General features: G+C 56.4%; 1 protein-coding gene across 1 annotated transcript; it reads left to right on the top strand.

The window, feature by feature from the left end:
* Positions 1 to 6: 6 nt before the first annotated feature.
* Positions 7 to 21,169, top strand: SBK1 (SH3 domain binding kinase 1; the record flags this gene model as incomplete). The annotated part of the gene is made up of 5 exons (XM_024744342.1): positions 7 to 697; positions 5,887 to 6,077; positions 18,128 to 18,360; positions 19,800 to 20,002; positions 20,744 to 21,169. Coding segments are annotated over exons 3-5 (855 nt in total), but the record flags the coding sequence as incomplete, so codon positions are not given.

Genomic DNA, 21,169 nt, shown 5'->3' with positions numbered 1-21,169 from the left:
CCAGGCCGGGGGCCGGGACCGCCGGGCCGGGCTGCTCGTAGCGGCGGCGACGGAGCCCCCCAGCGGCTGAGGGGCTTCCTCCCAGCTCCTGCGGTGGCCGGGACTCTGCAAGCCCCCGCAGCCGGGGAGCGTGGGGATCCCCCCACCACATCCAGGACCCAGAGACCCTTAGGAAAGCGGGTGGCCCCTGCAGATCCAACACAGAGCTATTCCCCAGCCGGGGAAGGCGGAGACTACCTCCGTATTCAGAAGACAGCGACCTCCCTGCGGTTCCGCGAAGACACCCCCTCTTCAGTCTGGGCCCCCACAAGACCTAGAACGCAGTGACCCCCCCTGTCCGGGATTGTGGGGACCCCTTCTCAAGATCCTGGCCATTACAACTCCACACCTCAAGACACGAAGACCCAGCTCAGAACGCCCCTAGATCAGGGGTATTAGACCTCCCCCCCTCCCCGATTCCGGCTCACAGAAACCCCAAATCTAGGGACCCGAGGACGGCAAGAGCTATCCCTCACCAGCAAGAGGCCTCTGGGACCCCCCCCCGAAGCTCCAGGACTGGGGCGACTGAGCCCCTCGCGGCGCCCTTCTCATCCCAGCCCATGGTTGTGGCGCCCTGAGCCCCCCGGGCCGGGCTGACGACGAAAACCGAGACGGCGCCCAGGCCCCCTGCCGCGGCGTCCCCGCGGCCCCAGCCCAGGTAAGCCGGGCCCAGGTGAGGGGCAGCAGGTCAGTGGCCGCCGAGGTCCCTAGCCCTGCAGGTGGGGAAGGAAGTATTGGGTGCGCACCGCCCCCTCCCCAGCGTCGCCATGGAGCCGAGGCTGAAGGACGTCTCTTTGTGTCTCGCTTGGAGGAGCCGCCCCCTCCTCCTCTCCCTTCCCCCACCCCACACCCTGGCCCTGGGGTTTGGGCACAGCTTCCCGGCCCTGCGGGGGAGTGGTGGCAGAGACCCTTGCGCCACAGAGAAGGGGGAAGAGGGTGAGGAGTCCACCCCCCAAAATTGTGAGCCTGGAGCTGTTGGATCCTTGGTCCTTGGAGTGTATATACCCCTCCCCCAAAGGCCAGGCTGAGTTCTCAAGTGAAGTCCCCCCCTGGGAAGAGAAGATTTGAGGTGTCCACAGGTGAGGGGGCCTGCAGTGTGTGGCCCTAGGGTGATGGATGGGGCTTTGGGTGTGTGTCTTTGTCTGCAAGAGACAGGGAAGGGGTGTGTTTGAGAGAATGGGTGGGATTCCCTTCTTTTCTCTGTGATTCCACTGCCCCCAACCCAGGCTGGGAAGGGGTGTCTTCACCCAGGCCATGCTTCGTGCTCCCTTCAGGACAGGAAGGGACAAGCCCTTTCCAAAGTGAGGCTCTGGTTTCTGGGAAGGGAGGAAGTCTGGAAGAAGAAGCCATTTCAGGTCAGGGCACCTTTCTGTCCCCATGTACCCCAGGGACAGCAAACCCAAGGCCCTCCCTTCTGCTCTTGACCTCCAGAACACCCAGGGCCAAACTTCAGGTGGGGTCAGTGTATCCTGGACAACCAAGGAACCATTCTAGGTTCTCACTGTAGCTTTATAGGTGGTATACAAAGCAGTACCCCAGCCTGGCCTTCAGTGAGGTCCTGAACCCCAGGCCTTGCAGCTCATGGGAAGATGAGAGGCCCAGGGGATGTTTTATCCTGGAATTCTGGATCAGAGATCGTAAGAAGGGACTGGACCATGCCGAGGGAACACACTCTGGGCTGCTGGCGTTTCCACCAGCCTCCTCTCTCTGAGCCCTCTGCAGGCGAGCAGTGATGCTGAAGAAGGTAGGACTCTGAATACAGGTAGCCCTACCAAGAGTTCCTTTGTTCACTTATTCATTCAACAAACCTTTACCTAGTGTCTGTGATGTACCAGGCCCTGGAGTCAAGGTCCTTTTTCCCACTTCATCCTCTTTCCTGATCTTTCCTGTTCATCAGATGTCTGGGCTGTTCTCAATTTGCCCAGGCTGTGCTTGGTTGGATCAGTTGAGGTGGGTCTGGTCAGGCCCAGCTGACCGGTTCTGACCCCACTCCTGAAGCACCTGATCCTCAGCAGGATCTGCATCCCCAGCCTTGTCCCACACTCCACCCTGGGGCCCACATAGTGCTGCAGACTTGGGGGCGCTGAGCCTGGGCAGCAGCTTACTCCTCTCCCCGCTTCCCAGTACCAAGTGCCCCCACCCCCACCTGCTGCTGGCATGGACCTAAGGGGTAGGATGTGATCAGCCGGAGAAGAGGTTGGGGAGCTCCAGGCCAGAGCCCTGGCAGCCCCACCTTCAAATTCAAGGACAGTTGAGACAGTCCCCCTCAGCCCAGGCTGTGGGGGGAGCCAACTGCCCTGACGACTGGGTGACCTTGGGCAAGCATGTGGCATCTCCCAGAGATAACGGCAGTGGGCCACTCACTCTGCAGCCGGTGGGGTGGATGTGGATCGCCCTTGGGCAGCAGAAGCATCCAGGTGTGTCCTCTCCATCTCTAAAGGAGTTCATTTCCCCCGGGGGGGTTCCCAAGAGCCCAGGGCCTTGTCAGACGACCCACCAGCAAGGGAGTGGAGTGAGAGGCTAAAGAGTGGAGATTTGAGTCACTGTGACTAGGGAGAACCATCAAGAGGCCAGAGGGGGACAAGGGAGTAAGATCTTCCCTCCTCGCTAACCTGCAGAGGCCCCCCGTTGAGTCTGGAATAAAGCGGCATCAAAGCCCTTTGCAGTGTGACCCAAAACCACCTCCTGAGTGCCAGTTCCCGCTCCTCACTCTCAAGCCTCTACTTCTGCCTCATGTCTGTCCTTCCCTCTACCATGTGCTGTTCCCCCGACCTGGAAAGCCCCACTATAGGATGGCTCAAGGGCAGCTCTCCACCTCCCCTTTTGATCTGACCTGGGCTGGCACAGAGTGGAGAGTAGAGTTAGACTGATGGATGGTTGGTGGCTGGGAGACGGTGGCCCGTGTCTATGTGTGCTGTGAGAGTGTGTCTCCACATCCAGACTCCGATCTCCGATCTCCAGGAGGCGGGACCAGGTCTGCGCCCTCCCTGCTGCATCGGCTTTGTCTAACCCAGAGCCCAGCATATTGTGTAGCACATGTTGTAAAACACAACTGCTAGACACATTTTGTTGATCCAAACAGTGTTTTTCTCATGTGTGTATTTGGTGCCAATGCTAAACAAACATACAGTTCCACACACAAATACTGATTTTTGGATCCTCTCGAAAAATCAGATGCTGTGATAAGCCCAGGCGAGAACCAAAGAATGACAACCTTCTTTAGATTGGCTATCACCCTGCAGCTTGACCCAGGCCCCACCTGGCCTGTTCACTCATTTCCATGACCTGCTGGCCCCTCTTATAGGCATCTGGTCTTGCAGGCCTAGGGTAGAGGCCAGAAAATGTTTGCTCAGAGGGTGACCTTTGTCTGTGTGTGTTTGCACACATGTGTCTTTCCTGCCTCCTCCATGGCCAAGTTAGAACCTGTACAGAGCAGTGTCCCTCCGAGGCTTTTAGGGCTAAGTGGTGAAGTGAGCCTGGATTCCTCCAGCCAGAAGCATCTCCAGCCTGGTCCCACTTTCCACTCTGGGCCCCATCTTGTGCCCCCTCCTCTAGATTAGAAGGATTCAGCCAGCAAAAACCTGTTTTAATTGTCCTACTTGCCCGGGAGCAAAAGTCCAAGGTTCTAGACCCAGGTCCTACTGAGGACTCTTGGGGGAGGTCTGCCCTCTGGGCCTCAGTTTACCCATGTGTCAGGGAGGAATTGGACTAGAGGTTCTCTCAGCCATAATCTTCCTCCTTGTTCTAACTTTCTAAGACTGAGTCCAAACTGCTGTAGTTTTGGTCGGGCAGGAGACATGCGGGCCTAGATGCAGAAGTCATGCAAAAATATTGACATACCCTAAACATTAAGGAAACCAGTGAGTGATACTAAGTAGCTGAGCCAGGGGTCAGGAGTCAGCACTGGGCCCCAGCCCCTGGGCATGGCCCTGGAAGGGAGTGTGCCATCTTCCTGGATGAAGGTCTACAGCAGCCTGAGCCCAAAGGAGACAGCAGAGCACTATAGTTGAGAGCACAGGCTCTGGACTTCTGGGTCTGAATTCCATTTAGCTGCTGTGTGATCTCAGGCAAGTCACTTAACCTCTCTGAGCTTCATTTTACTTAATGTGGAAAACAAGGATAATACCTACCTCAGGGTCAACAGGGGGATTAAGTGAACTAAAGCATGAAAAGGGCCTAGGACAGGGTCTGTCATGTAAAAAGTGCTCAGAAACTGTTGGCTCCTATTGGAGAGGGCACATTGGCAAGTGGGTAAGTAACCCTTGGTGGTAATGTCTTCTTGGTCTTCCTATAGCTGTTCTGGGGGAGCCAGAGGGCTTTTGGTCCCCAGGAAAGGCGAAGCAGGTGTTTGAGAGGCAGTTCTGTGTGGTGCTTAAGGACCTACCTGCTCCTGCTACGGGTGGGGTAGGGTGAGAGTCAAGCCTGAGGGGTGAGACATACATATGGCAGCTATAGTCGAGGTCCTCTTCCTGCCCAGAGCTGCTTTCTAGGTGAGGTGCCTGCCAGGCTTCTGTCCCCAGGCTTCCTCCTCCAGGCAGATGGGCCTCTGGCCAGAGCCAGGACCAGCATCTCCAACAGACCTAGTCTTCTCCAGACTACCCCCTCCCTCCCCTATTCCCTTGGTCCCCCTTCTAGGTCTCAGGAAGCTGTGGCGTTAGGCCTGGTGGGGCCCGTTAGAGCCCCCTCTCGTCTCCTGTCCACCCTCTCCCCATCCTCCCCTCCACCCACCATATAGCTTGGCCACAGTCTGGAGAGGGGACAAGTCCAGACTCCCCGCTGAGCCCCATTCAGGGAACCATGTAATATCAGGGTTGGAGGGAAGCATTCTTCAGTGTCAAGTGCCCCACACCGGCCACTGGACATCCTTTCTCATTTAGCACCGAGAGCAGCACCTCCTTAACCCAGAGTGGGGATTTGAGCCCAGCTCTGTGAACCCCCAAATGTTTCGGTGAAACTGGCATCAGACTGCCTCGACCACTCACTAGCTGCGTGACCTTGGATGAGGCAGTGTCCTCCATGCCTCAGTTTCTGCTCACGTAGAATGGGAATAATATCAATACTAGCTCCTTCCTGGAGTTGTGGGGAGGATTAAATGATAAAGCATTTTTAGCTCTGCCTGCTACTTAAGTGTTTGCTTAATACTTCTGCCACCCGCAGCGGGGTATGCAAATGAGTGGGTCCAGCCACTGCGACTCCCCACTGCACCTGCTCTCCTTCCCTGTGTCTTTAGCCAGTCCTGGGAGAGGCAGAGAATGTTCCACCTGCCTCTGGGTGTTGGGATGGCCCGGAGGGGCAGGGGTGGGGACTGGACAGGACAGAGCTGCCTCGTCCTCCTCCTGGTCAGGCCCTGTTGAAGCTGCACAGATCCCTGCCCCAGGGTAGCTTCTGGTCTGTTGGGCCCCCCAACATAGCAGGAAGGCTTCCTACTCTCGAACTGGAGCCCACAGTCCTGCAGGGAGATCATCCCATCCCGAGAGCTTGGGTACCTGCCAGCCCTGACCCCAAGTGTGTCTGGGAGGGAGTGGGGCCAACAGTTAACATGGGTTAGTGGCCAAAAGCACAGCCTCTAAACTCGTTGTGTGATCTTGGGCCAGGTGCCTAGCCTCTGTGCCTCAGATCCCTCAACTAAAAAAAGGGGATGATACTAGTACTTGCCTTGTAGGCTCTTAGTGAGGATTAAGTGATGAGGGTTTGTAGAGTGCTATGAATGGCACCGAGTACCCTCTATGGTTTGCTGTTACTATCAGTCCCCTGAAGCCCTGAGCAGAAATGGTAGTCCCACTTGTACAGTTTTTTAAAAAAATGGAGGCTCGGGGTGAAGGTCTTTACTCAAGCTTCCATATCTAGGATTCGGAGAAGATTCTGCCCGCTCTTCCATCATTCACACGTAGTCCACAGGCCACGGCCAGCCAGAAGGACCCGGCAGAACCTAACCTGGGCCCTGGCTGCGTTCCTGGACATACTGCCCGCACACCTCTTCTCACCTGGGGCCACGACAGCCGAGAGCTGCAGCACAGAGGAATCTTCGAAGGAAGTCTGTAAGGCTCCCCTATTCCTTCCTCACTCAGCCCCTCCAAGGACAGTGGTGGGATGCTGCTGGGGGCTGGACTGGGGGTCTCCGAGTGCAGTGGAGTCGGGTTCCTGCTGTCTCTTGGCCTCTCAGGGCCTGGCACATGGGCTGGCTTCAGGAAGGCTTTGCCCAGGTCCGGAGTCTGGCATGCATCTCCAAGTGAAAGGCAGGTCCTCGCCATGGCCTCTAAGGCCCTGCCCACTGCCCCCCATCCCTTACCTCTACACTCCGCTCTGGCCCCTTGCCCCTTGCCCCTTACCCGCCTCTCCACAGCCATGCCGGCCTCTTCACTGTTCCATGAGCGCACCAAGCACAGCCCTTGCCATCCCCCCCTTGCCTCTGCCAGCAGGGCTCTTCTCCTACAAGATCCAGTCTCCACGTGCTTGTAGCCTTCTCAGGGACCTTTCCTGACCCCCCTCACCCCACCATCTACAATCCTGTTCCCCACCCCCGGCGTTTCCTCACCTCTCCCTGCTTTGTTTTTCCCTTTAGGACTTCTCACTGTCTGACTGACATCTCTTACTTACCTTTATCATTGTCTGTCTCCAAATTAGAATATAAGGTCCTTGAGGACAGGGCTGTTTGTCTGGTTCGTGAATGTATTCCAGACCCAAACACATAGTAGGTGCTTGGCAAATATTTACTGAATATTCTGGAGCCAGGCAGATCTCTCTAAGCCACGCCTTAGCTGTGTGCCACTGGACACGTTACTTAATCGTCCCTTCTCTGAGTCTCGGGTTCCTGAGCTGTGAGGGATATAATGGGAATAGCGATAGCAGCTTCTCCTAAGATGGTTATGAGGTTTGAATGAGTCAATCTGTATAAAATACTTACACTTTAGGTGGCTCATAAATGTCAGCTATTATTAATAATACTTCAACCTATTTAAAGTATTATTAACCCTATTTTACTGATGAGGAAATGGAGGCACAGAGAAAGTAAGTGACTTACCCAAAATTTCATGCTGGTGACCTGGTTCCACCCAGGGGTGGCTGAATCTGGGCTCCAGGCTCCTAAGCTAGGCTACATCCCCACTTCCATCCCTCAGTAGGGGCTCAGGGAACGGGGGACAGGTGAAGGCCTTAGCTAAGGAAGGGCTCATCTCTTCAGGGAGCCTCTGCTCACCCAGCCATCTCCCCACTGGCCGGCCCCTGTCCACTGGTGGACACCCAGCCGAGGCCCCTGAGTGCCGGGCTGCCCACGTCACCCAGCAACAAGGCTCATGCCTCCTCCCACACCCACGGGGGCTGCCACAGGTAGGCTGGGAACGAGGAGGCCCAGGGCTCCCACCTCCCCACAGGGCCTGGCTGGAGGGTCTGTCCCAACTCTGGGCACCAGCTGCAGGCGGGCGGCAGCATCAGCTATTAATAACCACCAAGGATGTGCCCTGGGGAAGGGGCAGACTGCACCAGCTGGGAGGGGAGGCTGAGACAGAGGCTGGAGCCAGAAGCGGAGCCCGGCAGCACGGGGAACCCCAGGCTGCCCCTGGTGGGCAGGGCAGTGGGAAGAATGTTGTTTCCAGCTTCTGCTGCTTGATCTTGGGAAAGTCTCAGCTCCCCCTCTCAGTCTCCCACCTGGGAAATGTCAGGGCTGGCCCACGTGATCTCCAAGGTCCTTCCTGGCTCAGGCAGGTTCTGGGGGTAAGATTTAGCAAAGCCAAAATGGCCCCCATGTCCAGCATAGAAAACCAAGACTCAGTGAGAGTACAGCCTCACTCAAGACGGTGCAGAGTTGTCGGGGTCCAGGACGGAACCAAGGTCTCAGGCCCCTCTACCCAGCCGATTCTTCCTGAGCATCTGCTCTGTGCCAAGCACTGTAGGAAGTGCCCCTTTAATTCTTACAGAAACCCATCATGTTAAACAGGCATTCTCACCCCATTTTACTGATGGGCAAACTGAGGCTTAGGCAGGTGTATGAGCCCACAGCTTAGGCCACACAGCGAGAGGGGATGTAGCCAGAATTTGCACCATGAGGGAAGACGAAAAGATTTGAGAATATTCTCCTCCTTTTGACCCGGAGTAGAATGTTTGGCAGAGTCTGTATTTGTGTCAAAGGACCAAGGGGAGGGAGAGGACTTACCTGGACTTTCTTATGGGCTCCCTGGGGCCCTGACCCCCTGGTGTTGTATGTAGAAGTGTGAATGTGGTGGCTGGGGACATTTTTCAGGGGAAAGCGTACTGAGACTTCGGTGACCCATGAAGGGATATGAAATGGCTCGTTTCACAGATTGGAAAACTATGGGTGGGGGGAGCTGGACAGGGCTCCCTGGGGACCAGCAGCAGAGGCCAGAGCTTACCCAAGCAACTCACAGGCCTCTTTCTGGGGTGAGAGGGCCCAGCTCTGGACCCCCCACTCCCTGGCAGCAAATAGGAGAGCCCACACGTGAACTGATTTCTGCCCTGGGGTAAAAAACATGAGGGTCAGGGATACCCTTCCGAGAAGGTGTTAAGTGGCAGAGAACCAGACTGGGCAGTGGCCTTGGGGATGTAGGGGGAGGGCTCCCATCAGGGGTGGGTGTCAAGGGGGCTCCCAGCTGCCCCCACCTTCCTGAGCACAGGCCAGCTCCATGTGGAAGTTCAGGGCAATCAAGCTGGACCACTCCTCCCCAGGCCCCTCTCAGGGGACACCACCCTGGGGTGCTGAGCCTGGGTGGGTGGGCACAACCTCTCCTCACACTCTCCCTTGGCATTGTCTGGACCCCCAGCCATGCCTGATTCCTTACACCCCCCCAGACCCAACAGGACTGTACCTAGTGAAAAGTTTAATTCCCGCCCTGCCCCTATTTGCTCAGCTCCCACTTCTCAGACATTCATTTGTTCATTCATTCATTCATTCACCAAATATTTATTAAGTGCCTACTATGTGCCAGGCACTGTGCTAGCTGCTGGGGGTACAGCAGTGAACAAGACCAGCCCGACAAAGTCCCTGCCCTCCCAATGCTTAAGTTCTAGTGGGAAAAGAGACATTCACAGTAGACATTACATTAGACAGTGATACACTCTACTGGGGAAAAAAAATAAAGCAGGAAAAGGGAGTGCAGTAGGATAGCCCTAGTTGAGAAGGTGCTGTTTGAGCAGAACTTGGAGGAAATGAGCCATGTGGATGTCTGGGGGCAGAGGGAACAGCCACCAGGCGGGGAGCTGGCATGTTCAGGGAACAGCAGGGAGACCAGTGTGTCTGGAACAGAGGGAGGGAGGAGGCGGGTCAGAGGGGTAAATTGAGGGCCGTTGTAAGGACTTTGGAATGAGATGGGAGCCAGTGGAGCGTTTTGACCTGGGGAGTAATATGATCTGATTGGGGTTTGATGGGCTCCCTGGCTGCTGTGTCAAGAAGAGATTGGGGTTGGGGGGCGGGGGGGAGCAGTTAGAAGGTTGCTGCTGACGACTCAGGCCAGTGGGAGTGAGTGCTGAGGGTGGTCGGCGCCTTCATTAGTGTCTGGTTGATTCCAGAGTTACTTTATGCACGTGCAAGCAAATGAGGAACTTATTCCTGTTTTCCCCCACTTCAAAGTAACGTACTAAACAAAGTGATATGGAGGCCCAGAGAGGGTGAGGGAGCAGGCAGCAGCTGCTATGTTCCACCAAGAAGCAGCCCTCCCCTGCATGGCTGGGGGAGGGCCAGTGCAACAGCCCTCTGGGGGACATCGAGCTCTCTGCAGAAATTTCAAATGCACTCATCCTTTAACCTGGCGACCCATTTCTAGAAGTGATCATACAGACACACCTGCACACTGCAACATGACTGATGTACAAGGCTACTCATTGTTTGTGGCAGCAAGAGGTTGCGCACACCCAGCATCTATCAGTTGGTTAAATAAGCGGCAGTACATATATCCATACATACCTCTTCAGCCCCGGGGGTCTGGGTTTGATTTGTCAGCCGTTCCTCCATCCTTCTGCCCAGCCTCCTCGGGCCTCCCCCTAGCCTTGCACTTTGTGCAGGGCTGGCCCGGGTGCTGTCCACACCTGTGGTGCTGAAGACATGGGGCTGGAGGGAGGCCTTGGCTGCAAACCAGAGACCAAGACTAGGAAAAGGGAGATAGAGCAGGAGTCCTTCAAGGTTCAATTCCTGGCTCGCCTCTTACCAGCTGAGCGACTTTGGGCAAATTGCTTAACCCGAGCGCCTCAGCATCCTTATGTGTAAAATGGGGTTGCTGTGAAGATTGAATGGCAGCAGCGATGTAAAGAATTGGCAACTGAGAAAATAAATGAGAATTTTAACTATCATTTTAGAGACAGTAAAGCATAGTGGCTAAGCTTTTGGACACTGCAGTGATAATGCCTGGATTTGAATCCTGGCTCTACCACTTGATGGATGGTCTTGATCTAGTGGCATGACTTCTCTGTGCCTCAGTTTCCTTGTCTGTAAATTGGAGTGAATAGCAGTCCCCATGTCACAGGATGTTGTGAGGATTTGACGAGTTAATTTACCTGAGGGACTTGGCACAGGACAGGGGTTCCTTAAGTGTTAGCTCTTACTGTAAATTTCTTCTCCATTGTCTTCATCATTCTCATCACAGCACTCCAGCCTCTCTGTTCACAGTGGCCAGTGTCACTCACAGCCACTCCCATCTCTGCTGTGCTTGGGGCTAGGGCTGTTAGAGCGAGACCGCACCTTGCCCTGCAGATGCCCTGGCTTCTAGCCCAGCCCTGCCACTAACTTTATATGTGATTTTGAGCGAATCACTGTCTCTTCTGGCCATCAGTCTCTGCACCTGTAAAATGCGGCTAATGATCTCTCACGCAGGCCCCTGGGAAAATAGCTATGTGCCTGCAGGGTCACATTCGGGAAAGCCAAGATATAAAAAGTTACAGCTTCCCAAACACATAAAGAATTATTCACCGGGCATTTGTCACACACCGGCTAAGTGCTAGGAATAGCGAGATGGTTAAGGCATGGGGCTTGCTTTCAAGGAGCTCTTGGGTTTCTTGCTAGATTGTTAATCCCCTCCAAGGCCCATGAATGTGTCACCTCCTCTGGGAAGGTACCCTGATCCCCACTGCCAGGACCCTTCTTGGAAATGCTGGAGCACTGATCATGGCCTTCCTGGCCTCGTGATTATGAGTCCTTTATTTGCCTCCTTGATTTGTAGGCTCATACCCTCTATCTCATACCCTCTATCTAACCTACTCACCCTGTGCCAGCACCCAGCACAGTGCCTGGGCTCAAATAGATATGCTTGTCTGGAGGCCTTGGGCTGTAAGCTACACAAATTCAACTCAAACTGGCTTAAGCCAAATTCAGCTCAAACTGGCTTAAGCCAAAAAGGAAATGTATTGATTCATGAAACAAACATTCAGGAATATAATTGGCTTTCGGCATGTCTGGAGCCAGGGGCTCTGGACCATCAGAAGTCTTTCCATCTTTCTGCTCTGCCTGTCTCTGTTGCTTCATTCTCGGTCAGGTGCTCCTCTCATGGTGGCTCAGCCAGCCCCCAGCAGCTCCGGGCCCATGTCCTCCAGCTTTGCAGCCCAGGAGTCAGAAGGTATCTCTTTCCTGATAAGTTCAGCAAAAGTCCTAAGGCGAGATCTCAGTGGGTCACCTTTGGTCACGTGTTCATCTCTGAACCAGTCAACGGTGACCTGGCGGATGGGATGGATCCCCTGGTTGGCCGGCCCTGGGTCAGACCTGCGCTTAAAGCCAGAGTGGGGACAGCCCTACTGAACCACCGGACTGAGAGAGGGACCGTTCCCTGGGGAAAGGGAAAGTGATGCTGGGCAGGAGAAAACACCACAGGCCGATACAGGGAACCACTGAAAATGCAGAACAAGGCAAGGATCAGGTCAAATCTGGTCTTGAGACAATTTATTTGACCCCGTAGGTGGGGAGGGCTAGAGGGGAGAAACAGGGAGGTGGGCACGCGGAGAATGCAGGGTGTGGGGAGCTGGCTCAGCCACGCAGGCTGAGGGAATGAAGCTCCAGCCCCTCCCTTGACCGAAGCAAAGTGAAGCAGGTGAGAGAAGCCAGAGGGGCTCCGTGTCCCCACTCGGTACCTGAAATTCCACCTCGTGGCTGCTTTTTCACAGGGATTTTTAATAATAGAGTAGACCCAGAGAGGGGACCCACCCAGGCACAATCACTATTTAATGGCATCCTTCCAGGCCAGGGCTTTGTTGAGGATACCTTTGGGGTTTGCCTGTGCTAAGGGCATAGCATGGGTCCAGCGACCTGAGAGAGGGGACCCAGGCATGGGGACAGAGAATCTTAGACTCCCAGAGTGAGAGTAAGTAAGGCCTGGCTGACTCGGTCCAGCCTCACCCCGCATTGATTTCCCCCAACAGATGGGCTTCCAGTATCTGCTTCTCTGCTCCCAGCGGCAGAGAACGCACTTCCTCCCTGTGTGAGACTGTGAGACTGTGAGAACTGTCTCATTTTTGAGTTGCTGTCTGCCTGGGTCTGCCTGTAGGAGCCTCGCAGGACACAGCATATAAGAGCATGGGATCTAACGCCTGATAGCCGGAGTTCAAATCCCACTCTGCTAGTTATTAGCTCTTGGGCAAGTTACTCAGCCCATCTGTGCCTCAGTATCCCCTTCTGTAAAGTGGGGATAATAATAGTAGCACCTGCCTCTGAGACATCTTGCGATTAAATTATTTAATCCACTGTTAGCGTACCACCTGGCATATGGTAAACAGTAAATATTTGCCAGTATTATTATCCTCCCACAAGACGGGGTAAGAGCAGTCTCCCTTCCCTTCACAGGCTGATCACCTTCCACCTACTCCTATAACTGGATTCTTGGTTGCCAGTGTTATCACCATCCAGGTTACCTTGTCTGGCCACATTCCAGGCAGTCGAAAACACTGAGGTTCAAATCTTAGCTCTTTTGTTTACTTGCTACATAACTCTTGAATTAGGGCAGTATTAGCTGCTGTAACAAATAAGCCCCATATATCTCAGCAGCCTAACAAGTTTACTTCTGGCTCACAAAATACAGAGCAGGTAGTCCTCATCCGCAGGAGGCCTCGCATACCCAGGGGACCCAGGCTCCTCCTATATTGTAGCTCCACCACCATCTTCTAGAGTCTTGGAGTCCTCTGCATCAAGCCACAGAAGAAGAGAAAGAAACTTTAGCCACTCTTAAAAGCTCCAGCCTAGAAGTGACACCTCATTTCGGTTCCCATGCCACTGGGGAAAACCAGTCACAGGTGGCCACACCAGGTGACCACACCTGGAAGCAGGCGAGAAGAGAAATGTAGTTCCCTGCTGACAGCCACCCTCCAAAACAGCTCTGAATTATAGAAGAGAGAACACAAAGCTTTGATGGGCAGTTGGCTATCTTTGCCATAACCATAGTAAGTCATGGTTGGCATGACTTATGGCATAAGTCATCTTTGCCATAACCATAGTAAGTCATGGTTTGCATGACTTATGGCATAAGTCATCTTTGCCATAACCATAGTAAGTCAGAGGTTTCTTGGGGCTCTGCTCTTTATCCATAAAGTAGAAAGCATCACTTGATCATGGCAATGGTTGCACAGCTCTGTGCATTTACTGAAATCATTGAATTATACACTTGCTATGAGGGAGTTTTGTGATATGCAAGCTATACCTCAATTAAGCTGATTTTTAAAATGGGAGGCATCTTGCCCCCTTCTCAGGGTACTTATGAGGACTCAGTGAGTGAAATTTTGCCAGGCTGGCACTGCGTGTGTGTGTGTGTGTTTGCGTGTGTGCATGTGGTGGGGAAGGGGGTCCCAAAGTAGGCCTGAGTTGGGTTACGCTTTGGGTGTTGTTTTCATGAAAGTGGCACCCAGCTTGAGCCACCTGCCAACAGGAAGTGGTAGATGGTTTGGTCTTGCTTCTTGCTTGGGAAACTCTCCCCCCCACTACCGTGGCCCTCCCAGCTTGTGGCGGAAGACCCAGCCCATGGGGCCAGAGCCTTTGTGGTCAGGGCCACGACCACTGCCATGAAGACAGGGTGACGCCCTCCTGCCTTCCGCACCCCAGATGGGGAATCGAGGGCCTCCCTCGGGGCCAGTGAGGGCACACACTTGAGTGTAGGTCACGTGGGGTCCCCTGGGGCAGCACAGCCAGCTCGAGTGTGCACGGATGCAGCACCAGCTACACCGGGTGAATGGAGGTTGGCCAGGACCTCTGCTGCCTGGTGCTAGGAAGTTCACGGCCGTCAGGTCCTCGGCTGCTTCTCCAGGTGGAGGCAGTGACAAAGATGAAGGTAAAATACTTTTAGGTCAAGTTCCCCCTGATGCCAGACGTCTATGCCTTCAACCACCAGTGAGGCTGATGTGTCTCACTTCACTCTCTGGGCTCAAGTCCCCACCTGAAAAAGGAGCTGGTGCACCTGCCTCAGGGACTGTTGTGAGGATTGAGTTCATACACGTGGCACACCTGGACCGGTGCCTGGCACCCAGTTGGCTTTCCGTAGGAGCTCCGTGACGGCATGCGCATTCCTGGCTGAGGCTCTATCCTCTTCTGGGTCTCCATTTCCCCACTCAGATACTGAGGGATACGGATGCGATGTTCACACATTCTGACTTGGGGGAAAAAATAATGGTTAAAAGCACCAGCTTTGGAGCCAATGCCAGCAGTAGCTAGATGACCTTGGGCAAGTTATTCAGTCTCTGTGCCTCATTCTCTTCACCCCTAAAATGGGGATGATAATAATACCTACCTCATGGAATTGTGAAAGTGAGATGAGTTCATCCTCCAAACAGGGCCTGACGTAGTGAGTACATTTAAGTGTTAGCCGCTGCTATTACTGTTATTATTTTCTTCATCTTATGGATGTGGAAGCTGAGGCCCAGAGAGGTGATGTGACTTATTCAAGGTCACCCAGCTAAACAGTGGCGCACGTTAGGATCAAGGCCAAGCCTGCCGAGTCCCAAGGCCCGTGCCATTTCCATCGTTCCCCACTGCGCCTCTTAAGTCACGTGTGTAGTAACTGGGACGGAGGCAGTGTGTACCTGGGGGGATGACGCAGCCGCAGGGACAGGGTGCGGGTTAATTCCTTGTCTCCTGCTGACACCTTGCAGAGAACAGGCCTGAGGGGAGAGGGAGGTTGAAGGAGTGAGGGGGGGCAATATACAGGATCCCCCAACCTGGACCCTAGGAACCAAGGGAAGGGACAAGGAAGAGTTGAATTTGATGTAATACCAGCCCCCAGGGCGCTCTTGGCCTGTTGATGGGGACAGACAGGGACACACAGCTGAGATCACCATATTCAACAGAGGCCCTGAGAGAGAGACATACAGACCCTGTCTGAACCCTGGGGCCCCTCAGAGACAGAAATTGGCACCTGGGGCAGCAGGGAAGGCTTCCTGGAGGAGTGGCACCTGAGGATAATGAGATAAGGAGGTGGGGTGTGGGGCAGGGGGCAGCGAAGGCAGGCAGCAGGAATGGCGGAGGGCACTGGAGAGGCGTGTTCAAGCTGTAGAGAGGCAGAGCTGGGCAGTGGTCAGAGCATGGGCTGAGCCTGGGGTGAGGGAGCAGGTGTGCCCCCTACCAAGCCCGGTGCCTGCCCAGGGCAACTCTGAGGCCAAACCAGCAGAGATAAGCCAAGCACCGACAGTCCCTGGGGGAGGGAGGTGGGGAGAGAAGAAGGGCTTCTAGCAACTTGCGGCTGCCAGTCCAGCTCCCAGGAGATGTGGAAAACGGCCCAAGCTGATCTGACAGGGGCCGAAGCCCGAAGTGGGCGCACTGCCACACGTGTGCACACATGTGCCCACACACGCGCGGCCCGCCCGCCTCGGCAGTCCTTGGGGAGTCCACACACATCAGGAGAAGTAGGTCAGCATAGCAGCCCAGCGCCGGGAACTCTTCCTGGTGGGCAGGGGGAAGAGTTCCAGATGAAGAGGGTGTGCGCTCCTCAGCACCCCTCGGGGTGGGGTGGGGTGGGGTAGCCCCACACTCCACAGGAACAGCCTTACCTCTCCCGGCTACTTCAGAGCAGGTCGTTCTCACTCGGTGTCCTTTCCCCCCAGCTAGCGAGTGGACATTTGATAAGAAGAGAGAGCTGACCCCTTCCAGCCCTGCAACCAGAGGAAGCCTTGTGGGGAGATGTCACCCCACTTTAGCCCTGCAGCAGGAGGGCCCCAGTGCTGTCCAGCCCGGAGCAGGGACTGCATAGGCTTTACGACAGTGCCAGGCAGGGTTGGGTTCAACACACTGAGGGTGGCGGAGGAAGCAGGGCTGGGTGTCAGTGGGCCTGGCGCCATCCCTCCATCTTCAGGTCTGTGAAATGCGCTGGAGACGCTGAGGACATCGTGTGGGACATTGGCGGGCTCATGAATGGAGGGGAGGGGCCCGCACGGGGGAGCAGGATCCTGAGGAAGCGGAAGGGGGCGGTAGCCAGAGCAGAGCGGGCGGGGACGGCTCCCTGCCCCGCCAGCCAGCCGGGAGGACGTGCAGATGGAGCTCCGTTCGGGGCTGGGTGGGAGGCAGGAGGTTCCCTCCTCGTGCTCCTCCTCTCCGCGTGAAGTGGGAGGCTGGGTCGTGCCGAGGGGGAAGGGGAGGCAGAGGAGGAGAAGAGGATTTGGGCCTGGGAGGGGAGCGGCCGGGCCAGGGTGAAGATGCCAGGCTCGCCCCTGACCCCAGCCTCCAGCCGTGCTCAGCAGGCGAGCATGGAGGTCATCCGAGCGAGAGAACGCGTCCACACCTGACACTGGTAGTGCCTACTGTGCACCAGGCACCAAGCACTTCGCGTCCTTTGACCCTTAGGGAAAAGATACTATTATCCTTTTGCTAAGGCGGGGAAACGAGGCACAAAGAAGTGAAGTCGCTTGCACGAGGGCATCCAAATAGCAAGTCATAGAGCCAGGCTTCAAACTCGGCAGTCTGGCTCCAAGCCTGTGCCTTCCCTCAGAGCCGCGGGGTTGTTCTGCAGGGGTGGCGGCTGAGGGGTGGGCTGCGGCTGCTGAGAGCAATGGGTGGGCCACCTGGGGTTGGAGGGAGAAGGCAGTGAGGGCAGAGGAGCTGCAGCAGGAGGCAGCTCCCGAGGGTCCAGCCTAGAGCGGATTCGGCGCTGGCCTCCCCTGCTGGCGCGCACGCAGACACGGACACGCGGACACCTGCTCACAGGGCCTCAGCGCCCTGGTCTAAGCCTCCCCCATTAGACAGACGAGGAATGCAGACTCCAGATGGGTGTTCACTGTCACCCAGCCCTGAACTCTCCCCACTGCAGCTCTCTGCCCCACTCCCCGGCACCATCTAGAGGCAAACTCAGTACCCCCGACGGGGTAGGTGTATCCAGGAAGGCCTCCCCACCCAGCTCGTGGGAACATTGAAGGGGTCGGTCGGTGAATTTGGAGGGTAGGGGCGAGGGAGGGCGGATCTTTGCAGGACAGGCATTCTGTCCTTGTGTCTGGGGAGCCTGGGTGGGACCCTGGGGCTACAGCTGTGGCTGTGTGTACCTGAGCCAGGCTGTGTTGTCCTCTGAGGTTGGGGGAGGGATTAATGCTGTGATGGGGGTGTGGCCACACCTGCACCGCCCTGCCAGACTTTCGTCTGAGACCCCTGCCCTCAGACCTCGTCTGCCCCTCCCCCTGCCTTATTTTCTCTATGGCGCATGTCACCTTTTATCATAATATATCATTCATGGGTTCACTGTGTTTTGTCCATTTCCCCCCTAGGACGTAAGTCCTGTGAGGGTGGGAGTCTGGTCTATGTGTTCAGTGCTCTGTCCCCAGGGCTCCAAACAGCACCTGGCGAACAGCAGGTGCTGATCAGTACTTGTGCACTGGAGCACTCGTGTGAACTCAGTATGTGGCGTGTCTTTGTGTGACATAAAAACGTGTGCCTTGCCTGGCACAGTGTCTGGATGATAGCACGAGACAGGCCAGCGGTACCCAAGTGGGGGCTGGGAGGCAGTGGCTGTGTCTCTGGGGAGTGCTGGCTCAGGCCTGGCCCTGAAGCTTTGGGGGAAAGGTGATGCAGCAAAGATGCCTGTTGCCCCCTCGTGGTCATCTTCGGCCTGGCTTCGGACCCAGCCCTGGGGAACCTGGGCCCCGGGGAGGGAGGAGTAGGCCCTGGCTTGATGTCACACTCTATGCCACACACCAGGGAGAAGATGAGCGTGGGCTGCCCAGAGCCCGAGCCGCCCCACTCCCTGCCCTGCTGTGGGCCAGGGACCGCCCCTGGGCTGGGTGCAGGCGTGCCCCTCCTCACTGAAGACATGCAAGCGCTGACCCTCCGCACGCTGGCCGCAAGCGACGTCACCAAGCACTACGAACTCGTCCGGGAGCTGGGCAAGGGCACCTATGGGAAGGTTGACCTGGTAGCCTACAAGGGCACAGGTGAGTGTCTGCAGGGTGGCCAGCTCTAAGACAGGAGTGGGGACTTGGCTGGGGCTCTCTGTAGGGGCCAGGAGGGCAGCAGGAGGCAGAGTCAGTGGTCCACGTGGAGAGAATGTGGCCTGAAGTGGCCCAGGGAGGAGGGGACCAGGCAGATGGGACAAGGGAGCAATCTCTGGGCAGAGTGCCCAGACTGGAGGGTGGGCTGCTTTGGGGCCATCCAGAGTGCCTTTGGGACAGCCAAGGGGATGCGCCTGGGGACATCTGGAGTCAGGGGAGAGGTCAGGGCTGGCGGTGGTGTCTGGGGAGTCACCAGCATATCGGTGATAGCAGCCCCCAGGGAGGTAGACCGAGCTGAGGGGGTCCTCGGGAACAGGGCACCATGCTTACAACGGGTAGGAGAGGGCCCTGTGAGGTCAGTGTGGCCGTCTCCATTTCTCAGGTCACTGAGGACTCTGAGACCCAGAGAGATTCAGTCACTCAGCCAAGGTCGTGCAGCTACAGAGGGTGTGAGCTAGGATGAGACCCCAGTAATCAGCTCCAGGGCCTTCTTGCTTAACCCCTGAACTTGATGCCTTGCCCACAGTGTAGGCTCACAGCAGTGCCCACACAGCCAGTCAGGAACAGGGGCTGCATGAGCGCCCACAGCTGCACACAGAGGAGACAGGGACAACAGGAGGAATACTGGACATGGGGTCACCTGAGCTTTGCTACTTGCTTGCTGTGTGACCTTGGGCAAGTGACTTAACCTCTCTGTGCCTAGGTTTCCTCCTTTGTAAAATAAGGTAGCATTAATGCCCAGCTGAGAGGGTCCTAATGAAGAGTGAGCTGTGCACATGAAGTGCAGAAGGCAGACCTGTGATGTGTAAGTGCTCTGTGGACATACACGTGTGTCACACAGCTATGTACCCAGGTGGCTACAGATGCCTGCTCAAGCTCAGAGTCAGGGACGTGCGCCTTGCAGGTCCTCATCTCTCCGTGTCTAGTGCCTTCTTATTTATTCATCCATTTAAGAAACATCTGTTGAGTACCTACTATGCATCAGACTGTTCTGTCGGCACTGGAGATACAGAAGCAGACAAGACAAAGGTTCCCTGTACTCAGGGAGCAGCCTTCTAGGTGGGCGAGACAGACAGATAAATAGGTACACAGTACGTCAGGAAGAAAATGAGAGGGTGGAGGAAGCAACAGGCCCTCCTCATCAAGGGCTTCAGGCTGGGCATGGAGGACCCAGGCTGACCCCTGACTTGCTGCATGGCCTTTGACAAGTTCCTTCCCCTCTCTGGGCCTCAGTCTCCTACCTGTGAGATGAGGAGAGTCACACCTGCTGAGGCCATCATCGTGCACTGTGGCTGGGGCAGGCTGTGCAGACAGGCACGGGTGTGTGAGGTGCAGGGGTACAGGGAGAGGGGTCTTCACCACTGTCACTGTCACCTGGCCAGGCACAAAGATGGCACTGAAGTTTGTGAACAAGAGCAAAACTAAGCTGAAGAACTTCCTGCGGGAGGTGAGCATCACCAACAGCCTCTCCTCCAGCCCCTTCATTATCAAGGTCTTCGACGTAGTGTTTGAGACCGAGGACTGCTACGTCTTTGCTCAGGAGTACGCACCTGCCGGGGACCTGTTTGACATCATTCCTCCTCAGGTACATGGGTGGTGGCTGAGGAAGGGGAGACTGTCTTCTGGGTCCCCGGAGTGAGAGTCGAGGAGGAGTCGGGCGCCTCCTGACTTAATCGTTTATTAGGCCCCTACGGTATGTCAGTCACTGTTCGGAGGGCTGGGGATACACAGCAAACAAGACGTCCTGCTCTGGTCCTAGAGGGGGAAACAGACACTCCACAGTCAGCCAGATGATGCACTGAGATGAGGAGCAGCCAGGGTGATGGGATGAAGTCCAGCAGCCCCCTCCTCTGCAGTTGCATAGCAACAGGTGGGGACCCAAGAGGGGAGGTGGCAGGGCCACCAGAGGAGGTGCCCTGGAGTGGGGAGAGTGCCCGGGGGGACTCCAGGCACCTGGTTTTGCAGTCGGCCAGGGTGAAACTGCTCTGCTGCTCACTGGGTAAGTGACAAGGCCTCGGTGCAAGGGAAACGGGCATGTACCGTGTGCTGCGGAGTTGCGTCGTGCGGGATAGGTCGCTTAGCAAAGCACCTGGCGCAGTGTAGGCGCTCTGGACAGTTGTTGCGGGAAATGCGGGGAAGGTGAGGACAGTGGGAAGCCACGGGGCCAGGGAGGGAGCCTGGGATGAGGGAGGGTGGCTGGCACCGGGTCTGCCCAGGAAAGGGACCCGGAGGGAGGTCAGGCGAGCGGTGGCGGGGACGGGAAGGAGAGGACCGGGTTGTGGCCGCCCGGCGCCCCTGATCGGCTCTCCCGTCTGGCCGGCCGCAGGTGGGGCTCCCTGAGGACACGGTGAAGCGCTGTGTGCAGCAGCTGGGCCTGGCGCTGGACTTCATGCACGGCCGGCAGCTGGTGCACCGCGACATCAAGCCCGAGAACGTGCTGCTGTTCGACCGCGAGTGCCGCCGCGTGAAGCTGGCCGACTTCGGCATGACGCGCCGCGTGGGCTGCCGCGTGAAGCGGGTCAGCGGCACCATCCCGTACACGGCGCCCGAGGTGTGCCAGGCGGGCCGCGCCGACGGCTTCGCGGTGGACACGGGTGTGGACGTGTGGGCCTTCGGCGTGCTCATCTTCTGCGTGCTCACCGGCAACTTCCCGTGGGAGGCGGCCTCGGGCGCCGACGCCTTCTTCGAGGAGTTCGTGCGCTGGCAGCGGGGCCGCCTGCCGGGGCTGCCGTCGCAGTGGCGCCGCTTCACC

This window comes from Neophocaena asiaeorientalis, unplaced genomic scaffold (assembly GCF_003031525.2).
Source record: "Neophocaena asiaeorientalis asiaeorientalis breed wild unplaced genomic scaffold, Neophocaena_asiaeorientalis_V1.1 scaffold91, whole genome shotgun sequence".
Taxonomy (NCBI): Eukaryota; Metazoa; Chordata; class Mammalia; order Artiodactyla; family Phocoenidae; genus Neophocaena; species Neophocaena asiaeorientalis.
Note: the sequence above shows the minus strand (reverse complement) of the source record. Positions and strands in the feature narration are given on the sequence as shown.